The sequence below is a fragment of the Maniola jurtina genome, chromosome 3, assembly GCF_905333055.1.
Source record: "Maniola jurtina chromosome 3, ilManJurt1.1, whole genome shotgun sequence".
NCBI classification, from domain to species: Eukaryota; Metazoa; Arthropoda; class Insecta; order Lepidoptera; family Nymphalidae; genus Maniola; species Maniola jurtina.
The window spans coordinates 12,332,535-12,355,812 of NC_060031.1; the positions used below are offsets into that span (position 1 = coordinate 12,332,535).

The following is a 23,278-nucleotide window of genomic DNA, read 5'->3' on the forward strand; positions in this document are numbered from 1 at the left end:
TTAGTCTTGATAACGTCACAGAGTTACCGGTTACCGATTCCAAATAGACATTTTTATTGAACATTTTATACGCTCAACGCTGAAACTAGCTTTATTAACATGTGAGATTAATCGTGTTAATTTTTTGAGTTAATATCTAAAAAATATATTTTTTCTTTTGTTTAAAAACTACGGAAAATCGATACTGAATCGAAAGTCGAAACGTGTTATGGAACGTTGAAGTGAATGTACCCATCAGCAAATGAATGACAAATTAAAAAGTTTTATTTTTCTTATATTGGTACGAGATTTTATTGATTGTTTTCTTTCAAGATTTTCGGCCAGACGGCGACTGAAATTGCAAGTTACTGTGATATATTTATTTTCAATAATTAACTATTCTTATCAACCAATTAAATGAGCAGGGATATCGAGTTATGTCTATAAGTAATGGAAGGTACAGAACTGGGTGGCGACCAGCAATTCTGTTTGAGATGGAACAATTTTCAAGCGAATATAACTTCTCAATTCGAGGCACTGCGCGATGATGAGGACTTCGTGGATGTCACCCTGGCATGCGAGGGACACAGGCTCGAAGCCCACAAAGTGGTTCTTTCAGCGTGTAGTCCTTATTTCAAGGAATTATTTAAAGTAAGTCCATCTTTCACTCCCCACACTTTGATGTGTCACCATTACAATGACTCTAGTGAAAGTTGTTATGTATAAAACACTTGATCTACTTACAAATGCCATGTCTCGCGATCCGGTTAAGTATTCGTGATTTCATTATTTGTACCTACTTTAGAATTCTGTTTCACAATTTCTAATTAATTCATTGCTATTGGGGCTCCCAATAAAGCATTTCGTTTGGTAAATTCATAATATTTGCATTTCAACAATGATTTACAAAAAAGACACCTTTCTAAGCGCTATCAATGACTTTTCCCTTTCTATTCAAATTGTGACCACATTGCTTCAGTCATTTTAGCACTCAATTTGAAAGCCATATTCTTTTATCTGAATGATGAAATATTTTCACAAAGAAACCATACTTTAACATCAGAAGCATGATTGGAAATGAAAAGAAGTATTTCTTTAATGATAAACATTATTTTTAACATATAAATAAGTAATTTCAAAGGCAAGATATTTATTGCATACCAGTGGTACCATTTCTGGTCAATTGCTTAATAATTTATATAGTAATCTGTATTTATAATGTTCTAATGTTCTAATGACTAACTATAACAATAACAGTAAATTCATAATCTTTAATCAGAATAGCATACTGTAGTTTATATTTAGTTAAGTTTATGTGTGACAAAACAGTAGAACTTTGATTATAATTCCTTAGTTACTTAATATGAACAGATTCAAATACATTCACTATCTTGTGTTCATTTTTACAAGTATAATTTCTTATCTACTAATCTGGAAACTAGAAGGAGTATTCACGCAAGGTTATTTTTAAAGCTATAAACCACAGCACCATTGTACGTCACTTGCAAATGGGCCAATTAACCACTAAACATTTTATGAAATCACTTTATTGAAAGGTCTTTGCCCTTAACTCAAGCAGTTAACATATTAACTTACTACCTTTCAATGTGTTATGTAAACCAATCGTTTTTAATATGATACATAAAATATCAATAATTTTTATGGCATAGTTACTAAATTGAGTAACTGTTAGGTTACATTGTTAACATTTAGTATTTACGTATGATTGGATACTATCATTATTAACATTTATCAAATTCATAAATAGTTAGTGTAATTTAAGTATATTAATTTCAAATATAATGCAGGCTCAACTTGAATATTATACATGCATTTATTGTGTGTTTTATAATTCATTATAAGTACTTGTTTTCTGAACTTCTTCTTTTAAGAATGTGGCTATGCAAGTCTTTCGGTATCTGTGCTACTTCAATGTTTTATTAGAAATTCCCAAACTGTTGTGAACTGTGTGGCTAGTTAGAAATACAACCCATAAGTTTCATCTTTGTGCTACTAAAATACTATTTAAGTTATCATTAAAACACAAATGTTAAAAAAACTATATAAAATTATACTTAATTTATCATAATAAACTCATTACTTAATAATAAAGAAAATGTAATTGTTTGGTTCACTTTACCATACATTATTTATTGTGAGAGATAAAACTACACTTAAAGATAATGTTTAAAAACTTAAACAAACAATTACCTAAGTTTATAAAAATGATAACAACCATGTACTCAGCTCTCAGCATACAGTCAGTGGGTGTTACAAGGTGTTGATTGAACTAAAACTTAATACAGCTCACCATTATCATGATCTGTCAATGACCTCTTGCAAAATTGATAAGATTCTGCTGAGATTGTGTTGATGTTTACAACACTAGAGTTGTAAACTATGCTACAGTAGACCTTCATTGTATATAGGGTTGTCAACCTAGTTTGTGTTCCTATAGTACAAAATATATCTCACTATCACACTTCACACTAATATTATAAAGGCGAAAGTTTGTATGTGTGTGTGTGTGTGTGTGTGTGTATGTTTGTTACTCCTTTACGCAAAAACTACTGGTCAGATTTGCCTGAAATTCGAAATGGAGATAGATAATATGCAGGATTAGCACATAGGCTACTTTTTATCCTGGAAAATCAAAGAGTTCCCATGGTATTTCAAAAAACCTAAATCCACGCGGACGAAGTCGCGGGCATCATCTAGTAACTAAATATAGCCAAGGGTTACTATTGTTTATTAAAAAATGAAATATAATATTTGGATCCAATAAACAAATATATCATGTTTGTGTAATTAATATATTTATTTTTACTGGGTCTAGCAATTTCCCCTGTAATAATTATCTTCATACCTTAAATTTTAATTAAATCTGTTCCTATCTTGAACTCTTACCCCATTTTGATTTTGATATATATTTGTAATATACTGTTTTTCATGAAAGTTGTTAATTCTTTTCTTAAGAAATTTAGAATTTTAAGTTTGTTATATTATTGGAGAATTCCAATACTTACCTAGATTCAAAATTATCTTTTCTAAAAAGTAAACTGAACTTTAACCCACTGCATAGTGTACATTCTTATGGGGAATAAACTCTGGAGTGTGCAAGGCTTCTTTTTAACCCCCGACCCAAAAAGAGGGGTGTTATAAGTTTGACGTGTGTATCTGTGTGTCTGTGTATCTGTGTATCTGTCTGTGGCATCGTAGCACCTAAACGAATGAACCGATTTTAATTTACTTTTTTTTGTTTGAAAGGTGGCTTGATCGAGAGTGTTCTTAGCTATAATACAAGAAAATCGGTTCAGCCGTTTGAATGTTATCAGCTCTTTTCTAGTTACTGCAACCTTCACTTGTCCGGGGGTGTTATAAATTTTTAATTTACACTTGTGTTCTGACAGTTGATACCCCCATTGTGCTTTACACTCTGTGCTAATTTTGATGATCATTTTCTATGATAATGTTATTTATGTCTGTCTTAATGATAACAGTGTAATAGCTTATCTGTACTTTTGTGTCTGCACCTATCATGCCAATATTCAGGACCAATGAGATGAAACTGTGATCTAATTCTAAAGCATATCATATAATTGCACTGATAACACTTAATTTATTCTCCTCCAACTTTGATCAAAATTGAAGCTCTAAGATACAGCTGACTTCAATTTCTCAAAGGAAAAGCTGTGTTCAAATTCATGTGACAAGTTGACCCGTCCCAGCTTCATCCGAGTGGGCTTACCTTTTACATAGATAAAACCTTCCTTGTGAAATGTTCTAAATGATAAAGAAATAAGACAGAGAGAGAAATTAAAGTTACTGTTTTGGGCTTGATATTGATAATATTAATATTGCTTCCCACAATTACAATTTTCAAAATATACTTGAAGGAGATGTCTCTGATGGAAACATTTCAAGTTAGTTAGTGAACATTTGGTTCAAAATGTAAGAAATGCCTTACAATATATTATTGAACTAATTAATAAGTCACTACTACTTAATAATCAGTTTAAATAAACCTAAAACTATTTTCCTTCAATAGAAAAATATGTTTTCCCATTTATTGTTGTACAAGATTTTTAGCTCTCACATCTTCATTACACTTTGTAATTATTGTTACTAATTAGTTAGTATATTCTTCAATTATTACTATAGTTATACACTATTCATTAATATTTATTCACAAGTATCCGACTAATAGGTACGTTTTTTAATTTATAATAGGCCTACTCACATTAACGCAAGTCACTATTAACATACACACATCATTACATATTTATTATATGGTGGAGTGAACATTTGTTTTTTAATAGCTTGGAATAGTTTGTAGATTATTTGTGCTATTTAGCTTATTTAGTAGTCAGTTTAGGCGCTTTCATGTTGCTCACAAAACTTCTATGATTTCCCTGGACTGATTTCTTCTTTTTGGTATGCAGTTATTAACAAATTTTGAAAAAAAAGAAACTAGCTTTTGTACGCGTTTTTGTGAAATTGGGTAATTGGAATTGGCGACAAACCAGTAGTACATTACAGTCCAGGCCTGAAATAAAGCGATTACTGGCCAAGTTATATTGGAAGGCTGAGGCGAAGCCGAGGACTTCTCAAGTGATTTTGAAAGGACGAAGCGCCAGCCTAGTCCTTTTAAATTAAATGAGGTCGGTAATTGCTATTTCAGCCGAGACTTGTATAGTGCTTTACCTCCATTTGCGAGGAAACAATAAAAAACTTAAACTCAAGCCATACAGTCTGAAACACATCAATTCAAACGTGACGATCTTGTTTGAAAAAAGTTAAAAACAAATTACTAAAAAAAATTTAAAACAAAATATATAAATTGTCATCAGTACGAAACTGTCCAGCAATTTCCATTACAATCCTCTTGAAAATGCGGCCAGTAAAGTTCCGATTACAGTCCCTACAATGAAATCCTTTCTTTTGTAAAGTAAAATTTTAAGAGCAAGTAAAGGTAAAAGTATCTTGTGTTAGTCTGAAAGGGTGATAGCCTAGTGGAAGACTTCGACTGCCTTATACATCGATGCCTATACCCCTCGAAGGGGTCCGAGGCTTCATCTCATGCGCCTCTTACTTTTCAACTTTCCGGAGTTTTGTGCGTTTCATGCTATTAAAAATCACTTGCTCTAACCGTGAAGGAAAACATCGTTAGGAAATGCAGATACCTGAGAATGTTTTCCATAATGTTCTTGAGTCTAGTCTGCTGATCCGCACTTGGCTAGCTTGGTGGACTATGGCCTCAACCCGTCTCTGAGAGGAGACCCATACTCGTAGGGGGCGAGTAATTGGTTGGGATGATGATAAAGACATCTGTCTCCTAGCTGCAATCTGATAGGTACTATTAGGTACGTCAATATATTCAGATTCTGTGTAGGAAGGAAAAGTAAATGAATAACTAGATGATGTGCACAACTTAGTTTACATGAATTAAAAGTTTTTTTAAATCCTGTGGGAATTCTTAGATTTTTTGGGACAAACAGTCCAGGATGCAAGCCACCACTGTACCAAATACATGATATCCATAAATTCGTCCATGTGGATTTAGGTTTTTTGAAAATCCTGTGGGAAAAGTAGCATGTGTCCGACTCCTTGATGTAAGCTAACACCCAAGTGTCAAAATTGATTAAACGGATGGACAGTGAAAACATAGCAGTAAGCAGACAGACAAACAATTTCGCATTTATGATATTAGAGTAGATATGGATTAATCAAATGGTTCGAAATTGGGAAACCGTGCAATATTATGAAAGTCATTCTAGTCATTGTATAACATTTGTATAATTAATAACCATAAATGATAAAGAACATTAAAGTTTATCGTCAATTTGATGCGTAGAAGGAATCTATAGAAAATGTGTGGTAACTCGTTAAGTGGAAGCAATTAACCTAATTATTATAATAACCATTTTACTTCTTGGTATGATTTTGTTGTTTTTTAAAAGTAGATAATTATTTGGTACTTAGGTAAAACTTAGCAACCTAACATGAGGATTACAGGATTACATTTTTTTGGAAAATTCAAACTTAATGACCACCGCGTCGTATCAAAGTTAGAATAGAATAGAATATATTTTTATTCAAGTAAACTTGTACAAGTGCTATTGAATCGTCAAAATAATAATTTACAAGTTAAGTCAGTATCTTTCAGTCAGCAAGGTGCACTTTTTTGAAAATTACGAAACTTAATAATCAATCTCGTATCTTTACCTTATTGGCTAAAATTTATCCTAAACAGTTGAAAATATGTATGTATGTAATTTTAGAAACTACAACCATTTAAAGATAGATTGCAATCTTGCACATCTATCCCCTTTATTCTGTTTATTATTTAAAGAATTTAAAAATTTAGTGTGTGCGGCATTCTGTTATCGATTTGACTTAAGTCCGATCAGCTTTAATGTGATACAATTTACAAAATAATGGTAGATACTGGGTAGTGATTACGAAATAGCTTAGGTTCAAACATTTGATGACATTATTTTATTGTAGTATTCTTGTACTAAATTCTTTCTTGCTTGTCCTTCCAGAACAATCCATGTCCTCACCCAATAATTTTCATGCGCGATTGCGAGGTGTCACACGTTCGCGCGCTTCTTCAGTTTATGTACGTGGGCCAAGTGAACATTGCGCAGGCGCAACTCAGTGCATTCCTACGCACCGCGGACGCGCTGCAAATACGCGGCCTCACTGATTGTTCACAACACAACGACAAAGTATGATTTATGCTCAAATGTATTCATTTATTGTTTTGCTCCTGGTGTGAAATGGATTACTGATCTGTGTATAATTCGTTTGCAGAAAGTGAATCGAAAGTCTCCGCCTTCCCAACTCCGTAATTTGCTCAGCGCCAAGCCGTCACTCTCTACCTCCTCATCCAAAGCCCCAAGCCAAAATGTGGAATCGACGTCTGCCGATGACCTCGAGAAGAGCGCGAACGCGAGTCGCCGTTCCGAGAGAAATTCTCCCGACGTTGCCAGAAACAATCTCAGCGAAGAAGCTTCCTTTCAAACTTCTAGTCAAATGAGGCCTAATAATGACGACTTTAACCAAACTTGTAACTACCCTACTTTGAGGGTGAAAACTGATCTCGAAGCAACTGAAATTAATAACGATGAGAACGAAATTCTCATGGACCCCGGGGATTCCGAGGGCGCGGACAAGAGCCAGGACTTCAGCGCGACGGACCTGCTCGAGCCAAAAATGGAAGTGATGGAGCAGGAGGCCAGCGACGAGGAGCGCTCGGGCTTCCCGCCGCTCTACTACAACGAGAACAACGCGCTCGCCAACCCGTTCGCGACCATACAAGGTACGCGCCGGCCATCGTCATCGCCCGTTCCGTATTCCGACCGATCGTAACAGTGGTTTGCTTCCGCAGGTAATATCGATCTCATGGCCGGGATGAACGCGGAGCTGCGGGACGAGAACGCGGAAGGTAACTATGCCCTTGACTTGTCACGTCACTTCATTCTCACGCACATGTCGAGTCGGACAGCCGCGCCCCCGGCGAACCTCTTCTCGTAAAGTTTCGGACCGTGGCTAGATAAAGAACGATACATGTATACGAAGAGAGCGCGCGGTGTTGAAGTCGGTTTGACCTTGAGTCAGGTGCTAGGCGCGCGGGTGTCGGGCCGACGCGCCACCGCTCGCCGCCTCCTGCCCGCCCTCCGCCTCGCCGGCTGCGCCTGCCGTCGATGACGCGATACTCATCCCGTTACACTACTGCTACTCCAAAGACTTACCTTAAAAACTTAACTTTTAGCCTTGTCGTAAACGTGTCGAGTTAACACAAGTGTATAAACAAAGATTCATTTCTCCATCGCTTACTGTTACTGCTATTTCTTGAGCCGTTTGTTTTTGAATGACTCTTTAATCACAGATAAACAATACTTTTAATGTATTGATGTAGTAGACCTGCTTCGGTCGCTTTAAATATATAATTGAAATATGTATTATCAGAGAAAATTCGGAATTCTGTACCATCTGGTACCTAAAAATATAAATATTCAGATTGTGGCTACAAATAAACTGTCGGAACACAAGGCAAATATAAAATTTTGACTCTCTCTTGATTTTATCGTCTCTGTAAATTGGGAAGTTCTTGAAGAATGTGAGATAAATAAGACTTCTGTATTTGGGTCATGCAATTAATTTTACTCTGATATCTAAACACCAAAATAAGTCAAAGTTAGTTGGGATCAGTGACGGAAACTCGTCGGTTGGCCCGGCGTATAGTAAGCCACGGCGGCAGGTGTCGTCAGCCGGGCGTGGTCGGGGCGGGTCGAGGCGGTGCGGGGCGCAGTGCGAACGTGGTGTTGTTGGCAGCGGGCGGGTTTGGCGGGCTTGGCGGGGCTGGCGGGGCGCCGGGCGCGGCGGGCGGCGTGCGCTGCGCGCAGTGCGGCCGCCGCTACTCCAACGCGTCCAACCTGCGCCAGCACGTGCGCCTCATCCACGAGGCCAAGCCCGTGGTGTGCGCCACGTGCGGCCGCTGCTTCAAGACGCCGCTGTACCTGCGCCGCCACACGCTCGCGCAGCACGCCGCGCGCCTCCAGCCGCCGCCGCTGCCCGCGCTGCGGCCCGCGCACCACTAGCGCCCCACCCCGCGCTCTCTCCGCTCCACTCCATACAGCCACTCTCGCACGCATTGTGAACGGCGCCTGTTCTGTCCTCCTATTTCTAATAAGTGGCTAACTGCAAAAAGTACATTTTTAAGATATAACCAAAAACATGGGAATTCATAAAACTAATGTTTCTAAAAAGAATACTAGTAGGATCAATCTAAAAACTAACTAAACACCTTGATCCTAGTTAGCATTCTTTTTGGAAATAGAAAAATCCGTTTTTAAAAATTCTCTAGTTTTTGCCAATAATTCATATATTACTTTTTTCAGTTATCTGCTATTTATTAGAAATAGAATGCTAGCGTTACAACTTGTTTCAATAAAGAAGCTAATCGTGAATTGAGGCCTTAATTGTTCCCTCTCACTGACACACAATACTCGTACTTGTGTTTAGTGTGTGAGTGAGACTCTATGATTAGCGCCGCTTAGTTTCGATTCGTTTCTTTATTAGCATGAGTTATACTAGCTAACATTTCTCGAGGGTATCCGTCAGGCAATCCAAATGTTATTATATCCAGCTATGCTGTAGATATATTTCAAGATTTTCAGATGAGCAAATTATGGCGCTCAGCGCGCTGCATTATTAGAATCCGCCTGTTATAGCTTTCATATTGTATAAATGAATTTACCCATTCGGTCTATCAGTAACTGGTAGATAAAATACAAAACAATCGCAAACGAATTTTTGAGTTAATGCGCGGGTACTCAAAGCTTAAAAGTTCTCACAGGGTCGCTTACAATGTGTGGCGAGAAGCGTCTAGTTCACCAAAAGTTAAAAAAATTTTTGGACACAACCTAAGTCGAGCTGGCCTTTGGAGTGTAATTGTATCTGTTCGTTGGGTAACATCGTGATATGTGGCTTAACTTCATAAAGAAGACTGTCAGTAGATATATCTAGTCTGTGATCGGAGTGTCGCCGGGGGCCTATCTGCCGTCACACCTCTCCGCTTATTGCGTGCCTTTCAATATTATACCGAGTGCCAGAACGAGTTGCTTCAACGAGACCCCATTGAAATTTTTTTGCAGCTTTTCAGTACTGTTAAATTGATCACGTAGTTGTAAATGTATAAAACCTTCACCGCGTCTGCAGGTTCTGTATGGTTAGTATGAGATTTTACACCTCACAAATGTTGATAGAACTCAAGTGTCAATAACGTCAGAGTAAAATGGATCTTCATGCCCTTGATTTAAATTTAAAGTAAAAAAAAATTGGTTGTCTGTAAAGTCGATTTACTGACGATAGTTGAACGTGACAACAAAGGCCGATTGTGCGTCTTTGTCGCTCGTTCCGCGCTCTCGCTTGCACTTCAAGCCTTACATGGAACGACTCATGCGGCGTTACCTCAGAGCGAGGTAACGCCGCATGAGTCATGTTTTTTCGTGCGTGCAGCCGGCTCTATCGAATTATAAGACGTTGTCACGTCAAAAATCCAGTACTATTGTTTTTATTTTTGCAACGTTTCCACTTGGAGCGTTGGCTGTAGATATATAAACGAGTTTGAGCTTTCAAACAAATGTATTAAAGTCCATGTCACTTTGATGCAAGAGTGTTTCGAGGCACGGATTGTATCAACGTCGATGAAATGTAAAATGTCAGATGCGACGTGGGCTCTCGTTGAAGAAACGCTTGAGTAGGTACCTTCCTTTCTGACAATAGACTGATTGTTGTTAAAGCATTTGTTGCGACCGGTGCTGATTTATCATAGGTTATTTACAGGTTACATATTATACACACATTACATTATACAAGTGATCCGCAGCGCTCGGCCCGTTCCACCGCCCTCCTAGCGATGAATAAATATTTTCTTAACAGAGTATGATATTTTGTACTGCAAACGCGTTGGAATCGGTCGAACGTATCCGTTTTTTGTGTCGAATGCGCGAGTTGCACAACCCGCGAGCAATAACAATAGTGATATTTTTATACACAATAGTTTTATCTTTACACAGATGTTATATTGTTGAGTGATTGGACGGCTCCCGGTCAATAGATAGTTTGTACAAAACGTCACATGTTATGGTTAATATTTGATATCTTCAGATTTTCGTATCCAGTAAATAGAAATACCTTAAGAGAAGTTTCCCTAGCGCGCTCCGCAATCCATACAAATTTAGTTTGGTTCTCAATTGAATATTAACTGATTAAACTCAATCAAATATAGATAGGTTCTAGAAACGGGTATCTGTGTTTGTGAAAATGTTTAGTTTCAGTTATACAGACTTATAGATTTATATATACAAATGTTTGAGCCTGTATAACTCATACTGAGACATAGATATTAATTATTTCTAGAATGTGTCTTCAAAACTATATTGAGTTTCAAATGAGACCCAAAAACCTTGTTTGGAGCGCGCTACTAATTAACTTCTCTTAACATATAAAATAATAATAGTTGTTAACGCTGTTATAATTTAATCGAAGCCTTGCCGCGGTTCCCAAAGTGTTGAGGCACTGAAAGGCAAACCTAGAAGATAAGTAAAGGTGTATTTTCCTTATTTTTTTAGTTGTCTACGTTTTTATACGTCTATTTTATTTGGGTCTATCGACTGATTTGTATTTTGTCTGTATTTTTAAAAATTGCCATTAAAACAAAACGCATCTAGTCATTAAAAAAATCTGCATTTAGAAAAGAAGTTAGGTAAGAAGAGGAAGGTATGATTAGGGTTGTGAATTACAATATTAGTTTGTCGTTTGTAAAACCATAATTAAAAGATGTCTAAATAATATTAGATCTCAAGTCATTTATTTGATATTATTCTCTTGATCTCTAAATTTTTATCTGCATTTATTTAAAATATTTAAAATATAAGAATTGCCAGCAGGTAAAATATAATTTAAAAATTACGCCTATGTAATCAACCTATTAGACATATTATGTGTATTATGGAGAGCACTTCAAAATTTTACTTAAAATCAAATCCATCACTAAGTTAAGATGCAGTTTTCACTATAATCTTTCAAATTCAGTAATATTTAGGACAAAATGAATCTCATACATTCTTAATTGATCAAAATTAATAGGAAAGTTATTTTAGAAATTAATCTGTATGGCGATAGCAATGTTGATAAAATATAACATTAAAACAAAGTAATATAACTATAGCATTGAAATATTTATAGAGATTTACATACAAAAATCTGTTTCAAAAATCGGGTTTACAAAAATCCACACACTTGGTTTGTTCGTAAAGCAAAAACTATGTTTATGCTCCGTTCTTTGAACTATTTATGGCTCAACTTAAAGTTAAATTTTTAAAATCATGCTTTGTTTAAAGTTTATGATTTTTAAAGATTTTTTTCTGGCGCGGAGCTGAAACGAGGAATTTTCTTATCGCAGCTGATAATTTAATTAGCTAGTCAAGTGCATGTCAGAAGACGCATAAGATAGGGTTCCGAAGCCTTATAAAAACCATCTTATCGTAAACCAAAAAGAAGAATCAAAAATAAATTATCTACAAGCTAATATCGTAGAATTTTTCAGATATTTCAATATATTAGTAGGAGCTAAAAGCTGGGACGTTCAACGCATAAAAATGCCAATTCGGGACTCATTATTTCGTAAACGGTGGATTTCCAAGAAAGAGACATACTGAAAATATTGGCTATGATACAGACGAATTGAACGGAACTGCAAGGGGTTTCTTATTTTACTACGGAACCCTATAACTTAGTGCCATTATTATATTTTTTTTATCATAGTTAATTAGCGAATACTAGATTCGTAGGACCTGGCAATATATATCAAATGATTGCGTCGGAAAAGGAACCATGAGCCAAGGTACAATGGACCGAATGGATATTTCGATGACTAAAAGCCCCCCGTGGTGCTAGGCCCCGGCTCGGGGTAACATGAATCAGTCTTTACTTGGTCATGGTTATTGGTTAGGATATTATGTTCCTATTTTACGGTGCAGCAGCTTTGTGGTCATATATAGGTACCTCATATACATACTTGATATTATTCGCGGTACCGATTAGTGCGGTAATGGTGCGGTATCGTTTGTAACCGCAGTAATATTCAAATAAATAAATGTTGCCCTTATGAAGTGGTTTAAGCGTTATCAAAATTCAAGGCTTCATATTTTAAAAAATTTGTCTGTCTGTTTGTCCGGTCAAATCAAGTTGTAAGGGACTTACAACTAGAGGAACTGCAAACGTTTCTCGGAAAACAAAGGTTTCTCAACGGATATTCGGATAAAATTAGTCAATAATATATAATTAGGGCCGCAAGTTTTCGGTACTGCATAACGCATCTTTGTAGCTGCTGCATTGAAAAATTAGGAAACGGCCAAAATATCACTACCGTCACATTCAAAAATTAACTCTAAAACTGTGCTAAATGCTAATATGAAAAAGACAAGTTAGATCATTTATTTATGAATTTATTATCTTCAAATAACTTTGAAACAATATTGCAATAATTTAGTCAATTTAATTGCTGATTGCTATTCCTGTTAAATCACTTACTACCTAATGGTTCATGCAATAATGAAATAATTATTTATTTATTGTAGATACATCTCGAAGAATAATTAATCATGTTCATCTGTGCAATCGCTTTGTGCAGTATATTATTTAATTAAAAAACTTTTATGTATGTACATACAATTAATGTAATTTTTTTACTAAATACGAGGAAAAAATAAAGTATTCCGAATACATAATACACGATTTTTAGTTGCACTGTTTGTTAACACTAATACCTTTAGACTAACACTGGCCAATTACATGTGAGTATTCCAGTTTTTTCCCAACGAACGATTGGAACGATTTCGAATGCTATTTATAGTTTAAGTTATGGTGCATTTACCTCGATCTAACGAGTGCCATGGAAGTTCTTTGGGTTTCGTTGGTTTGATCGTAAGTGTACAACAATACACTACAATACACAACAGACAAAATAAGCATTTGGTATAAAATTAAAATAAATTGAATCTACAACTCTAATCCCTTCATTGGCACTTGTTAGATCCGCGTATACACAGCATAAGCGCCTATTACACTGTCAATATTACGCGATCAACGAGTATCACGAACCATATTAAGGAAAAATTGAAGGTATTGATTTATGAGTGATTAATCTTCACATGTGCAGGGTTTTCAGTATTTAAAATTCTAAAAAATGATAGTTGCAATTACAATAATTGCAACTATCGCGATGTGATTATCATAACTTCCGTGCTAGCCCATGAGTACTAAAAGCTGTTTGGACTTGTGCTTATTAATGATAGTTTGCGATAAGCTTTAACGTGGCTTAAATTCTAACACTACGTAAGTCAAAATTAGTTCTTGCTTTTTCTGGAGGTTTGGATTGGATACTGTGCTGTTTTTTTTTATTCCTTGAAGAGTTTCTATTGAATGTTTTCTTGTTTCTCTAGCAAATTGCATCAAAGTGTCAAAACCGTCAAAAAATGATTTACGTGGTGATAAGGGCTTTTGAGACGGTGAAGTGGCTTGACGGCAAGCACCTCAGAATAAACAATAGGGGGCCGCTTCTAAGATAAATAGCAAGCACGTAGTTTTGTTTTGCTGGCTCAAGCAGGCATTGAGTATGGAAAAGGCACTTTTCTCATTTCTCGAAAACTGTTCGAACGTCGCGTCAAGGAAAACTATGAAATTGCATCAATCACGGTCAAGCACGTAAATGCTTGACTCAAGCAAATATTGAAAACGTTCAATATGTTTGACTCAAGCAAAATCTACGTGCTTGCCATCAAGTCGCTTGACCGTCTCAACCGTCTCAGAACTTAAACGACGATAAATATTGTGTGATAAGTTGCATTAAGTGGCAGTAAAAGTGATTGTACATTTGTCGTTGGTTTCACCAGGCGGCAGATGGGACGCGCGGCGAAGTCGGCCGGTCCCGGACGCGGTATGGCTGGAGCAGCATCGCCGGGCCTTGCCCTTTGTGCTCAAGCGGGAGAACGAGCGAAGCGCGCCCGCTTCTAGACTTGTGAGTGCATGTTACATTAATTATTCCTTTAAAAATACATAATAAAATTATTAATTTCACTATTATGGAAGAACGTCGGTCGTTAAGGTACTGTGACGACACACGCTGGAGCGTCGCCTGAAAGGAAATTATTCTTGCAAGGGCAACTTTAAAGTTCTATCTAACTTTTTCATTTGTTAACATATTTTAATGATTCTTTCATATTTTTATTATATTTTACTTACATTTTTATAATTAATTCATTAAAAAAATGGAAACTTGCCCATTGGCGTGACAGCCTATTTTGGCAATCCGGTGATGTAAGAGCGGTGTCCCCAGATAAAGCTGGGAGAGGGCGTGGAGATCCGCGAGGAGCTGCTGCGCGGCGTGAAGTGGGGCGACTACCGCAAGGTGACGCGCGGGCTGGCGGCCGCGCTGTTCTCGCCCATGGAGCTGGCCACGTGCTCGGTGACGGGCCAGCGCTGGTCGCGCGCCGGCCAGGAGTCGCGTCCCACCAAGCCGCCGCTGGACCGGCGCCGCGTGCACGCGCTCATCAGCTACGTCAGCCGCCACTTCCCCGACGTGGAGGTCAGCCGCATCAAGCAGGTGCTCGCCTACAAGTGCAAGGAGAACTGCGCCGCGCTGCGCATGCGGACCGCCAGGTGACATGTCACACCTCACGCCACTGCCCTCACCCAACACACCTCTTACACTACAAATCCCTCACCCAACACAGTCCTTACAAAACACACCCACATACAACAACAACACGCCATATACAACGCAACCCATTCACAATATATCACACCCAACAGCCTACCCACTCTGCACACATAATAATATACCTTTTTCATAGCAACCACTTACGCATACCACTGTCTCACATATTATATCAAACAAGACACCCCACACATATCCCTTACCTACCCTGACATTGTGCACAACTGCACCTACTACAATTTATTAGATCAGGGCTCTGCAAGATTCATAGCGAAAGATGTGTGTGAAACCATTAATAGAACCTCTTTATTTGCATAATCTTTCGTGTAAACCGGTTCATTGAGATCTTGCTTCTAAATGAAGCGATGCGATATGGCTAAGTTCCTAAAAAAAAAACGGCTAGTTATCGCTTCGTTCCAAGCAGCGTACGTTACACAATACGTTCACTAATGCTGCACTTTTCATTCGAACCCACAGAATTTTAAATAAAATTACGAAATTTTAAATTCTATGTTCGTTCTATGTATGTGTGCATGTTAGCGTACGTATGCGTGCGTACGTGTGCACTTTGTAATTTAAGCATTTTTTAATTGTTGTAATACTTAGAATAAATTCATATCATCAAATAAAACAAATTGAGGTGCTTAATTAATAATTCATTAGCATTATTAGCAATAAATTTATTATTTTCAATTAATCAACTAGCAATACTCATTTATGTCAGTATGTAACCAACAAAAAAGTTAGTTCATTCCAGTAATTAATAGAAATCAATATGAGGTAAATCAAATTTAAAAAATAACAAGTTATTAGCTAGTAGTTAGTAATAAAGCTAGTTGAAACAGTTCTTCAAATAAGTCCAGATTAGAAAATATGTAGGAATTACATGTGTTAGAAGTGTTCTGATAAAACATGCGTTTAAAAGAAATGTAATTTAGTAGTGGGCAGTTCCTTGAAGATTTCAAAAAACCTATACAATTCAACATTCAGATGCAATGGAGTTTTTCACACCTCAAAGTGGAGCGATAAATTAAGCATTCAATAAAACGAGTTGATTTTTGTCATTTTCAAGTTTCAACTACAATACATTCTTTTATTTCAATATAATATTATTGTAATATTGTATTTAGTAGCAGACATTACTGCACGCACCGAATAGTATCAGATTTTCTAATTGAAAGTTAACGATTGATTGATTTATTGGGAACTTTTTAAATTAAATGTCAACCCAATTTCCCGATTGCATGTTTCGTTATTTATATACAGTTGTTTTTTGCACTGATTTTTGATAAATTGGTTCTTGAACAAAAATATATATACATATTGCAAAATATATTGTTTATGAATACATAAACTTAATATAAAAAATTCACTTAACTAATTTCTTGTGAACAGACCTATAATGTAACATTTGGTTTATTTTTATCAGAAAAAACCAAAGTGATTTTTAACAGATTTAAGAATCAAATTATTCAAAGTGGACTTCATTCCAGTCATAAATTAAACCTAATTATATTATTCGAAGTCGAAGCGTCGAATTATGCAGGTACTAAGTTATATGTGCGAGTCAGACTCGAGCATCGAGGGTTATTACTCGGGTATTTTTTCCGACATTTTGCACGATAAATTAAAAACTATTATGCATAAAAATAAATAAAAATCAGTTTTAAAATTCACAGATAAAGCCCTTTCATATGATACCTCACTTGTTATAGGTATGTTACTTTGAACTTTATATGTTACTTTGAATGTACAGGTAAAGCCCTTTCATACGATACCCATAAGAAAGTGCTTTAGCTGTACATTCTTAAACTGATTTTTATTTATTTTTACGTATAAAAGTTTTTGATTTATCGTGCAAAATATCGGAAAAAATACCTGAGTACGAATTGAACCCTTGGTGCGCGAGTCTGACTCGCCGGTTTTTTTTTTAAAGTTTGTCTCATGTTTTAATCAAATTGAATGTTGTGAATTTTAGCAAAAGAAGCTATGAAATTCTTGGATAAAATGAGCACGTATTTTATTTTCGTCTGAGCGCAAAGGTTATCATTATTCCAATGTTATAATGGGGATCTATTTAAGATCATTGCTGAGGTCACAATGATATGGGGTTATTATTTGAAGTAGGTACTGTAGAAGTAAAATATATGTGAGGCCAATGAATTTTTATCTAGACGTTTTATTAAAAATCCATTTGCTTGCACAATCACATTGCATTGTTTGCGTAATTTATGAAAACCTCAACTTCGCTTTTTATTGATGGCCACAGTTTAACGGTAACCGTTACGTTACTTTAACCGCTTGTCATGTAACTGGACCCAAGTGAAATCTAAACAAAGTCAAAGTACGTTCTAAAGATCTCAGCCTAGACTGATTGCAAATATGGACTAATTCACTCGTTTATTCGAAATCACACTAATATTATAAAGGCGAAAGTTTGTATGTGTATGTGTGTGTGTGTGTGTGTGTGTGTGTGTGTGTGTGTGTGTGTGTGTGTGTGTGTGTGTGTGTGTGTGTGTGTGTGTGTGTGTGTGTGTGTGTGTGTGTGTGTGTGTGTGTGTGTGTGTGTATGTTTGTTACTCCTTCACGCAAAAACGACTGGATGAATTTGGCTGAAATTCGGAATGGAGATAGATAATATCCTGGATTAGCACATAGGCTACTTTTTATCCCGGAAAACCAAAGAGTTCCCACGGGATTTTGAAAAACCTAAATCCACGCGGACGAAGTCGCGGGCATCAGCTAGTTAATAATAATAATCAAGTGTATCTGTAATCTATCGATAGGTTATTTAGCAATATTGTTAATTGTCTGAAATTGTATGATTTTTTGACAATTAACAACGTCGCTCACGTCCGTTTTCAATATACAATCTATCTTTAATCTGTAGATAAGTGAAAGTAGCAGTGTTGTTTAATAAAACTTGTATGGTACTTTTTGACAAAAATAAACGTTAACTAGTAACTTATCGACACAGTAAAGATGAAATAATTATTATTATTATCAGCTGTAAACAAAAATACAGTTTCGTTTGGCGGTCTTAAGGGGTCAAATGTAGTGTGTATAGGGATGCAAGCGCCGCATACCGGCGCACTGGAGGCAGTAATACAATTTGAAGCAGGCTGTCCAACTGTTTCAGCGAGTCCAGCAACTTCCTGCTGAGCGCGGCGGCGCGGCCGGCGGACGACGCGCCGCTCGGCCCGCACGCGCCGCACACGCCGCACCCGCCGCACGCGCACTCCGCGCCGCCCGCCGCGCCCGCCGCCACGCGCTCCCCCTACTCGCATTAGTAAGTATTTACCTGCCTATTTATATTATTAGGATAATATACGATAGAATCTGTCTAGTGAAAGCTGATAGTGAGAAAAGACAGGAAATTAAAAAAAGTCCTATCGGAATTTAAAAAAAAAATCTTAACGATGACAAGGTCTATAAAAAATGAAATGCAAGCAATTGAACCCTCATATGAAAAAGCTCATATACCCAAAAGACGTATTTTAGTGTGTTTGGGTATTTTCAAAGGCGCCATATAAAACGTTGAAAACCTTTCGAAAGTATTTTAACATGGGCATTACAAGCTTTCAAATGTTTTTACGTAGACTCCGATGACTTGCCAGTTACTATTGCATTCTTAGAAATGAAACTATATGAACGTGACCCTATTATGAATCTAAATACTTAACGGCGACTATAGAAAATTTGTCTTTTTGCACCATTGTAATTTATTTACCGTTATTATTTGTGACCGATAAGTAAGGCCGCTGCTATTCTGGAGAGTTTTACTTCACATTATTTCTTATTTTAGTGTATACAATCTCTCAACTAAACTAACAGGTATAAATGTATTTTTATCCCTTTCATAATCTGTCCTTTTTATTAATTTCATATCCTTTTTTATACTTACGGAAAATGATAGCATGAGATTTAGATTGTGTACAACAGAATTAACCACATTGTTAGCTAAACTTCAGAAACGACTGATTATGAATCTGACAGGGCCCAAAAGTCCTTTAACATGAATTTTTCATTATTTCCCATTATTGTCCCAATTTTAGATAATAATCAATATTAATAACATTGCATTAATAGCATTAAGACTAATTTTCGCGATTAGAATACAGCACACAGCACAGCGTGCGCCACGCTAGACTTCTGTATTTTTAACTGACTACCAAAAAGGGGGTATCCACAATGTTATCAGTTGATTCTCAGTTTATCTATCAGACGAGCGTAATTATCCAATGTGCAGCTTCGGTCACATATTATAATCTACTAATGAGACTGCAAAGTGCAAGTGGTGCACTTTGTGTAAATTAAGCACTCAAACAACTTACAAGATGACGTTCCGAGTTTGGACTCGCCCTAATGTGTGCTTGGTTGTTTCAGCGAGGCGCCGAAGGGCGGGGCGGGCGGCGCGGGCGGCGGGGGCGAGGACGGCGAGGCGCCGCACTGATGCGAGCCGCATATCACTTCCGCAATCTTGTTATTTTTACCAAAAAAGAAACTACCGACGTCCGCCGCCCGCCGCTTGAGCAGAACCAGCCGGGCTGCGGGGCGGCGGGCTCGCGGGCCGAAAGATTCGTATTTATTTAGGTGATATTTTTCTATTGGCTACGATAAGGTTTACCGGTCGCGGGCCGCGGACCGCGCTCGAAGCTCTAGCAATAATTTATCAGGTTCCTAAGACATGTTTTGTAGTTAGGTTCTATTTGCACGAATTTTCGCGAGACACTGCCGCTTTACTTCTGAACCCTTATTCTTCTATATTAGTGAAATCGCTTCCTTCGTTTTACGATAATAGTCATTCTCCTTCGTTACGTTTAAAATTTGTATATGAGGCATTTAAGTGCTGTTCGAGGGACCGTTGCAATCGCAAGTGAATATATCAAAATGGCATAATTTTTAGAGCTAACGTAGAGATATTATATAGTCATTTCGTTTTATAGATGTAATGTAAAAGAGAATTTATTTTGGAGTGCGTTGAGTCGGTATAATGAAAAGTCTTCGGAGAGCTGTGATCGTGATGGTTATAAAGGAGTCATATTTTTAAATATTTTTAAGAGTTATAGTAATTGTAGCTTGTGTACAGAGGGCTGTACGCAGGAACGTGTCAATTGTGGCGGCGACGGCTACTGCACATCTGCACAGGGATGTATTTATCATATCATCTAAGCAATAACTATTATTTGATAAAAAAAAGTAATAAAGAATTTTTAATTTTTAAATACTATTTTAACCGTGTTGTTATAAAAGTAGTTAGTATAAATAACTGAATTCTCTAAAGTCCATGATCATTTATACTGTTCTTTTGAACAATGATCTAATCCTCATAATAATTACTCGTCACATATGAAACTTCATATCAATGTTATTTTACGGAAATTTGTACTATTTTAGTCGTTTATCTTATAATAGGGACGAGCAGATATTGACCGCTAGCGATTAACACTCAAACCTTACGACCTAATTTTTTATAATACTCGCTAATGTTTGTTATTTGAGGAGATTCGGTGTGCGGTGAAGTAACAAAGCTGAACTCTCATGTTTAGTCTCGAACGCGTCGCGACAGAGCAAATACTCATGATATCTGCTTGTTTCCCGGTCGCGAGTCGTGTGTGTATATTGTATAAGTTGCAGTTACCAGAGGAGTTCCCGCGGGGAATCTTATCGAGTTGTAGTTAACGTCATGCGATGCCAACTGGATGTCTTTAATGCTCAATTTTTGCCAAATTTTACTTGCCGAAAGTCTTGTCTATATAATTTTGTCGGATGCCGTGTGACGCCATTCCGCCCTATTCTCCTCAGATCTCAGGACGAGATGGCTCGACAGAGTTGCTCAATGATAAGCGTTTATTCCTTCGGATTCTGTTTGTGCGTTCGCGTAGAGGTTGAGGGATCGGCCCAATGAAATTTATATCGTTAGAAAATTTTTAATAAAAATTTAATGGTAATTTTAGAGAATGAAAAAGAAGTTTATCGAGAGTTGTTAAGTATAAATACTTATTGTGACGAATGCTCGAGATGCAATATGTTAATTTAGTGCCAAATGATAAGTTAACTCGTAGCAATATGTCGTATCCTAATGCTCTTGTAATTTCTCGCGTAGTGTTAATGACCTATGAGGTTAAAAGGTTTCTTTTACAAGACTATAATAATATATTTATACAGGGAAAGAGTTAGGGAAGTACGGTTCGGTATAAGAATGTTGTTGCGGTATAATACTCATTGTGGCAGGGTGTAAAAATAACGGACAGCTGACGGGTGTCGTACGTCATCACACGCGAATCACAATGCCAAACACTTCACCACAGGGTAGTTTAGTTTAGTGTTCTCTTTGCTTCCACTTGATTATTTTTACACTCTGTTTTAAAAGCACTGAATGAGCAATGGAACAGAGAATTTATTTACTCAAATAAGTCTTTTTTTATTAATTATTTATAATATTTTTTTATACTAAAAATATACATTATTTTGCATTTTATGATTGTAAATGGCAGCTGTCCATGTTTTGCGGTGAATGATTAAATCGCTCACTGTTAGTAGGGTTTCATAAATTAATTAGAAACGAAACATCGAACATGACACATTGGGCACAAATATTAGAAGAGAAATCTATGGCTTACTTCTGCTTGCAATACGTAATATTTAGAATGTGATCGTTCCGAGTTTATCGGGATGTCTATGTGGAGCCCTTGTTATCAAATCTATATTTTTATTAGGTATATTTTCACTGAGCAATACAACTATAAAATTATATATTTAAGAAGAACAACATCGATGCCACTGAGCCCCGGGCGCCGGGGGACAGTGTTGTGCCAAAATTAAGTGCTAGTCTTTAAAAAAATGTTGTTATCATTTTCAGATTTTTATTTAGTCCAGAATGTGTTTGTTCCTGTGCTGTGAAAGTAATATTTTCTGACAAATCAACACTCATATGTGATGGATGATTAGATAATATAGTTGTTTTTTTTTTTCGATTTATTTCTAGGATAGCTGGACACTGGACAGTCTATGTACCTAGTAGATGTTATATTTTATACACTCTATTCACCTATTTGAATTGTTTTTGATTCTTTATATTATATAAATTAACATCAAAGTTGGGAAGCAACTATATTATCTGACGGGGGTGTATAGGTCGACAACATCACAGGGTTTGTCGTTATTATAAATTATGTAAAGATATTGATAAGAGTGAAAAATATAATATAATGTTAGAACTTGTGAGGTGACTCGTGTATTCCTTGGGTTCTAATTCTATTTACTGTGGTCCATAATATATAGTCAGTTGTCGTCCTATAGTGAAAGTGTGATTCGAGTCATAAATGTAATATAATGAGTTGTGTTGATTTGTTGCTATATGTATAGTATTTATATTGAAGATGCACACGATGATTTAGCTTTGAGCTCGTGCAATATTATTCCAAATTGTTTATAGGGAAAACTGTTATGATAATTTCTAAATTGTTATATAAATATTTTTGTAATTATAAAAGACATAGGCAACTTGAATTCTATTTTTGTTGTGCATTTATTCTCAAATTTTATCACATTACGATACCACGAACCCATTGTGGACTGTGATGTCTGCGTCTGTAAACTTATTGTTAAGCTACGGTAGAAGGTTTGTTTATATATCGCCGATACTATGAGTCAATCCTAGTAATGTTAATTCTCCTTTATTTAGAATAATTTACAGTAAACCAATTACAATTGCTCAATCGAGATGCGACACTAACTGCAATATAGACAGAAATAATTTTTGTATTGTCCTTTTTATATCGTTATTTATATAATAATTCAGTTTAATTGATTTGTGAGTTGTGGCAGCGCATGTTATAGTCTTATGTTTATTCTATAGAGGCCAAATGTTGACTTGCTTATGTGAGACTGTTTTGCCAAGAATCAGAAAGTATATTACCTACATTGTTTTAAAATAAATGCTTTTATATAAAATGTTAGTATTTTATTTATATACCCAACCATATTAAATTTAAGCACAATTGTAAC

At 36.4% G+C, this 23,278-nt stretch overlaps 1 protein-coding gene across 2 annotated transcripts; it reads left to right on the top strand.

Annotated features, from left to right (window-relative positions):
* The first annotated feature begins 206 nt into the window (after positions 1–206).
* LOC123880941 (protein tramtrack, alpha isoform-like) lies at positions 207–23,224 on the top strand. Of its 2 annotated transcripts, none has more exons than XM_045929381.1 (8): positions 207–630; positions 6,525–6,710; positions 6,796–7,303; positions 7,373–7,429; positions 14,445–14,569; positions 14,888–15,210; positions 18,390–18,557; positions 19,655–23,224. In XM_045929381.1, the coding sequence occupies exons 1-8, from the start codon at positions 430–432 to the stop codon at positions 19,719–19,721; spliced, it is 1,635 nt and encodes a 544-aa protein (XP_045785337.1). In that variant the 5' UTR covers positions 207–429; the 3' UTR covers positions 19,722–23,224. The 2 variants fall into 2 exon arrangements, with proteins under 2 accessions (XP_045785337.1, XP_045785338.1); XM_045929382.1 differs by having other exon boundaries at positions 18,408–18,557.
* The last annotated feature ends 54 nt before the right edge of the window (positions 23,225–23,278 follow it).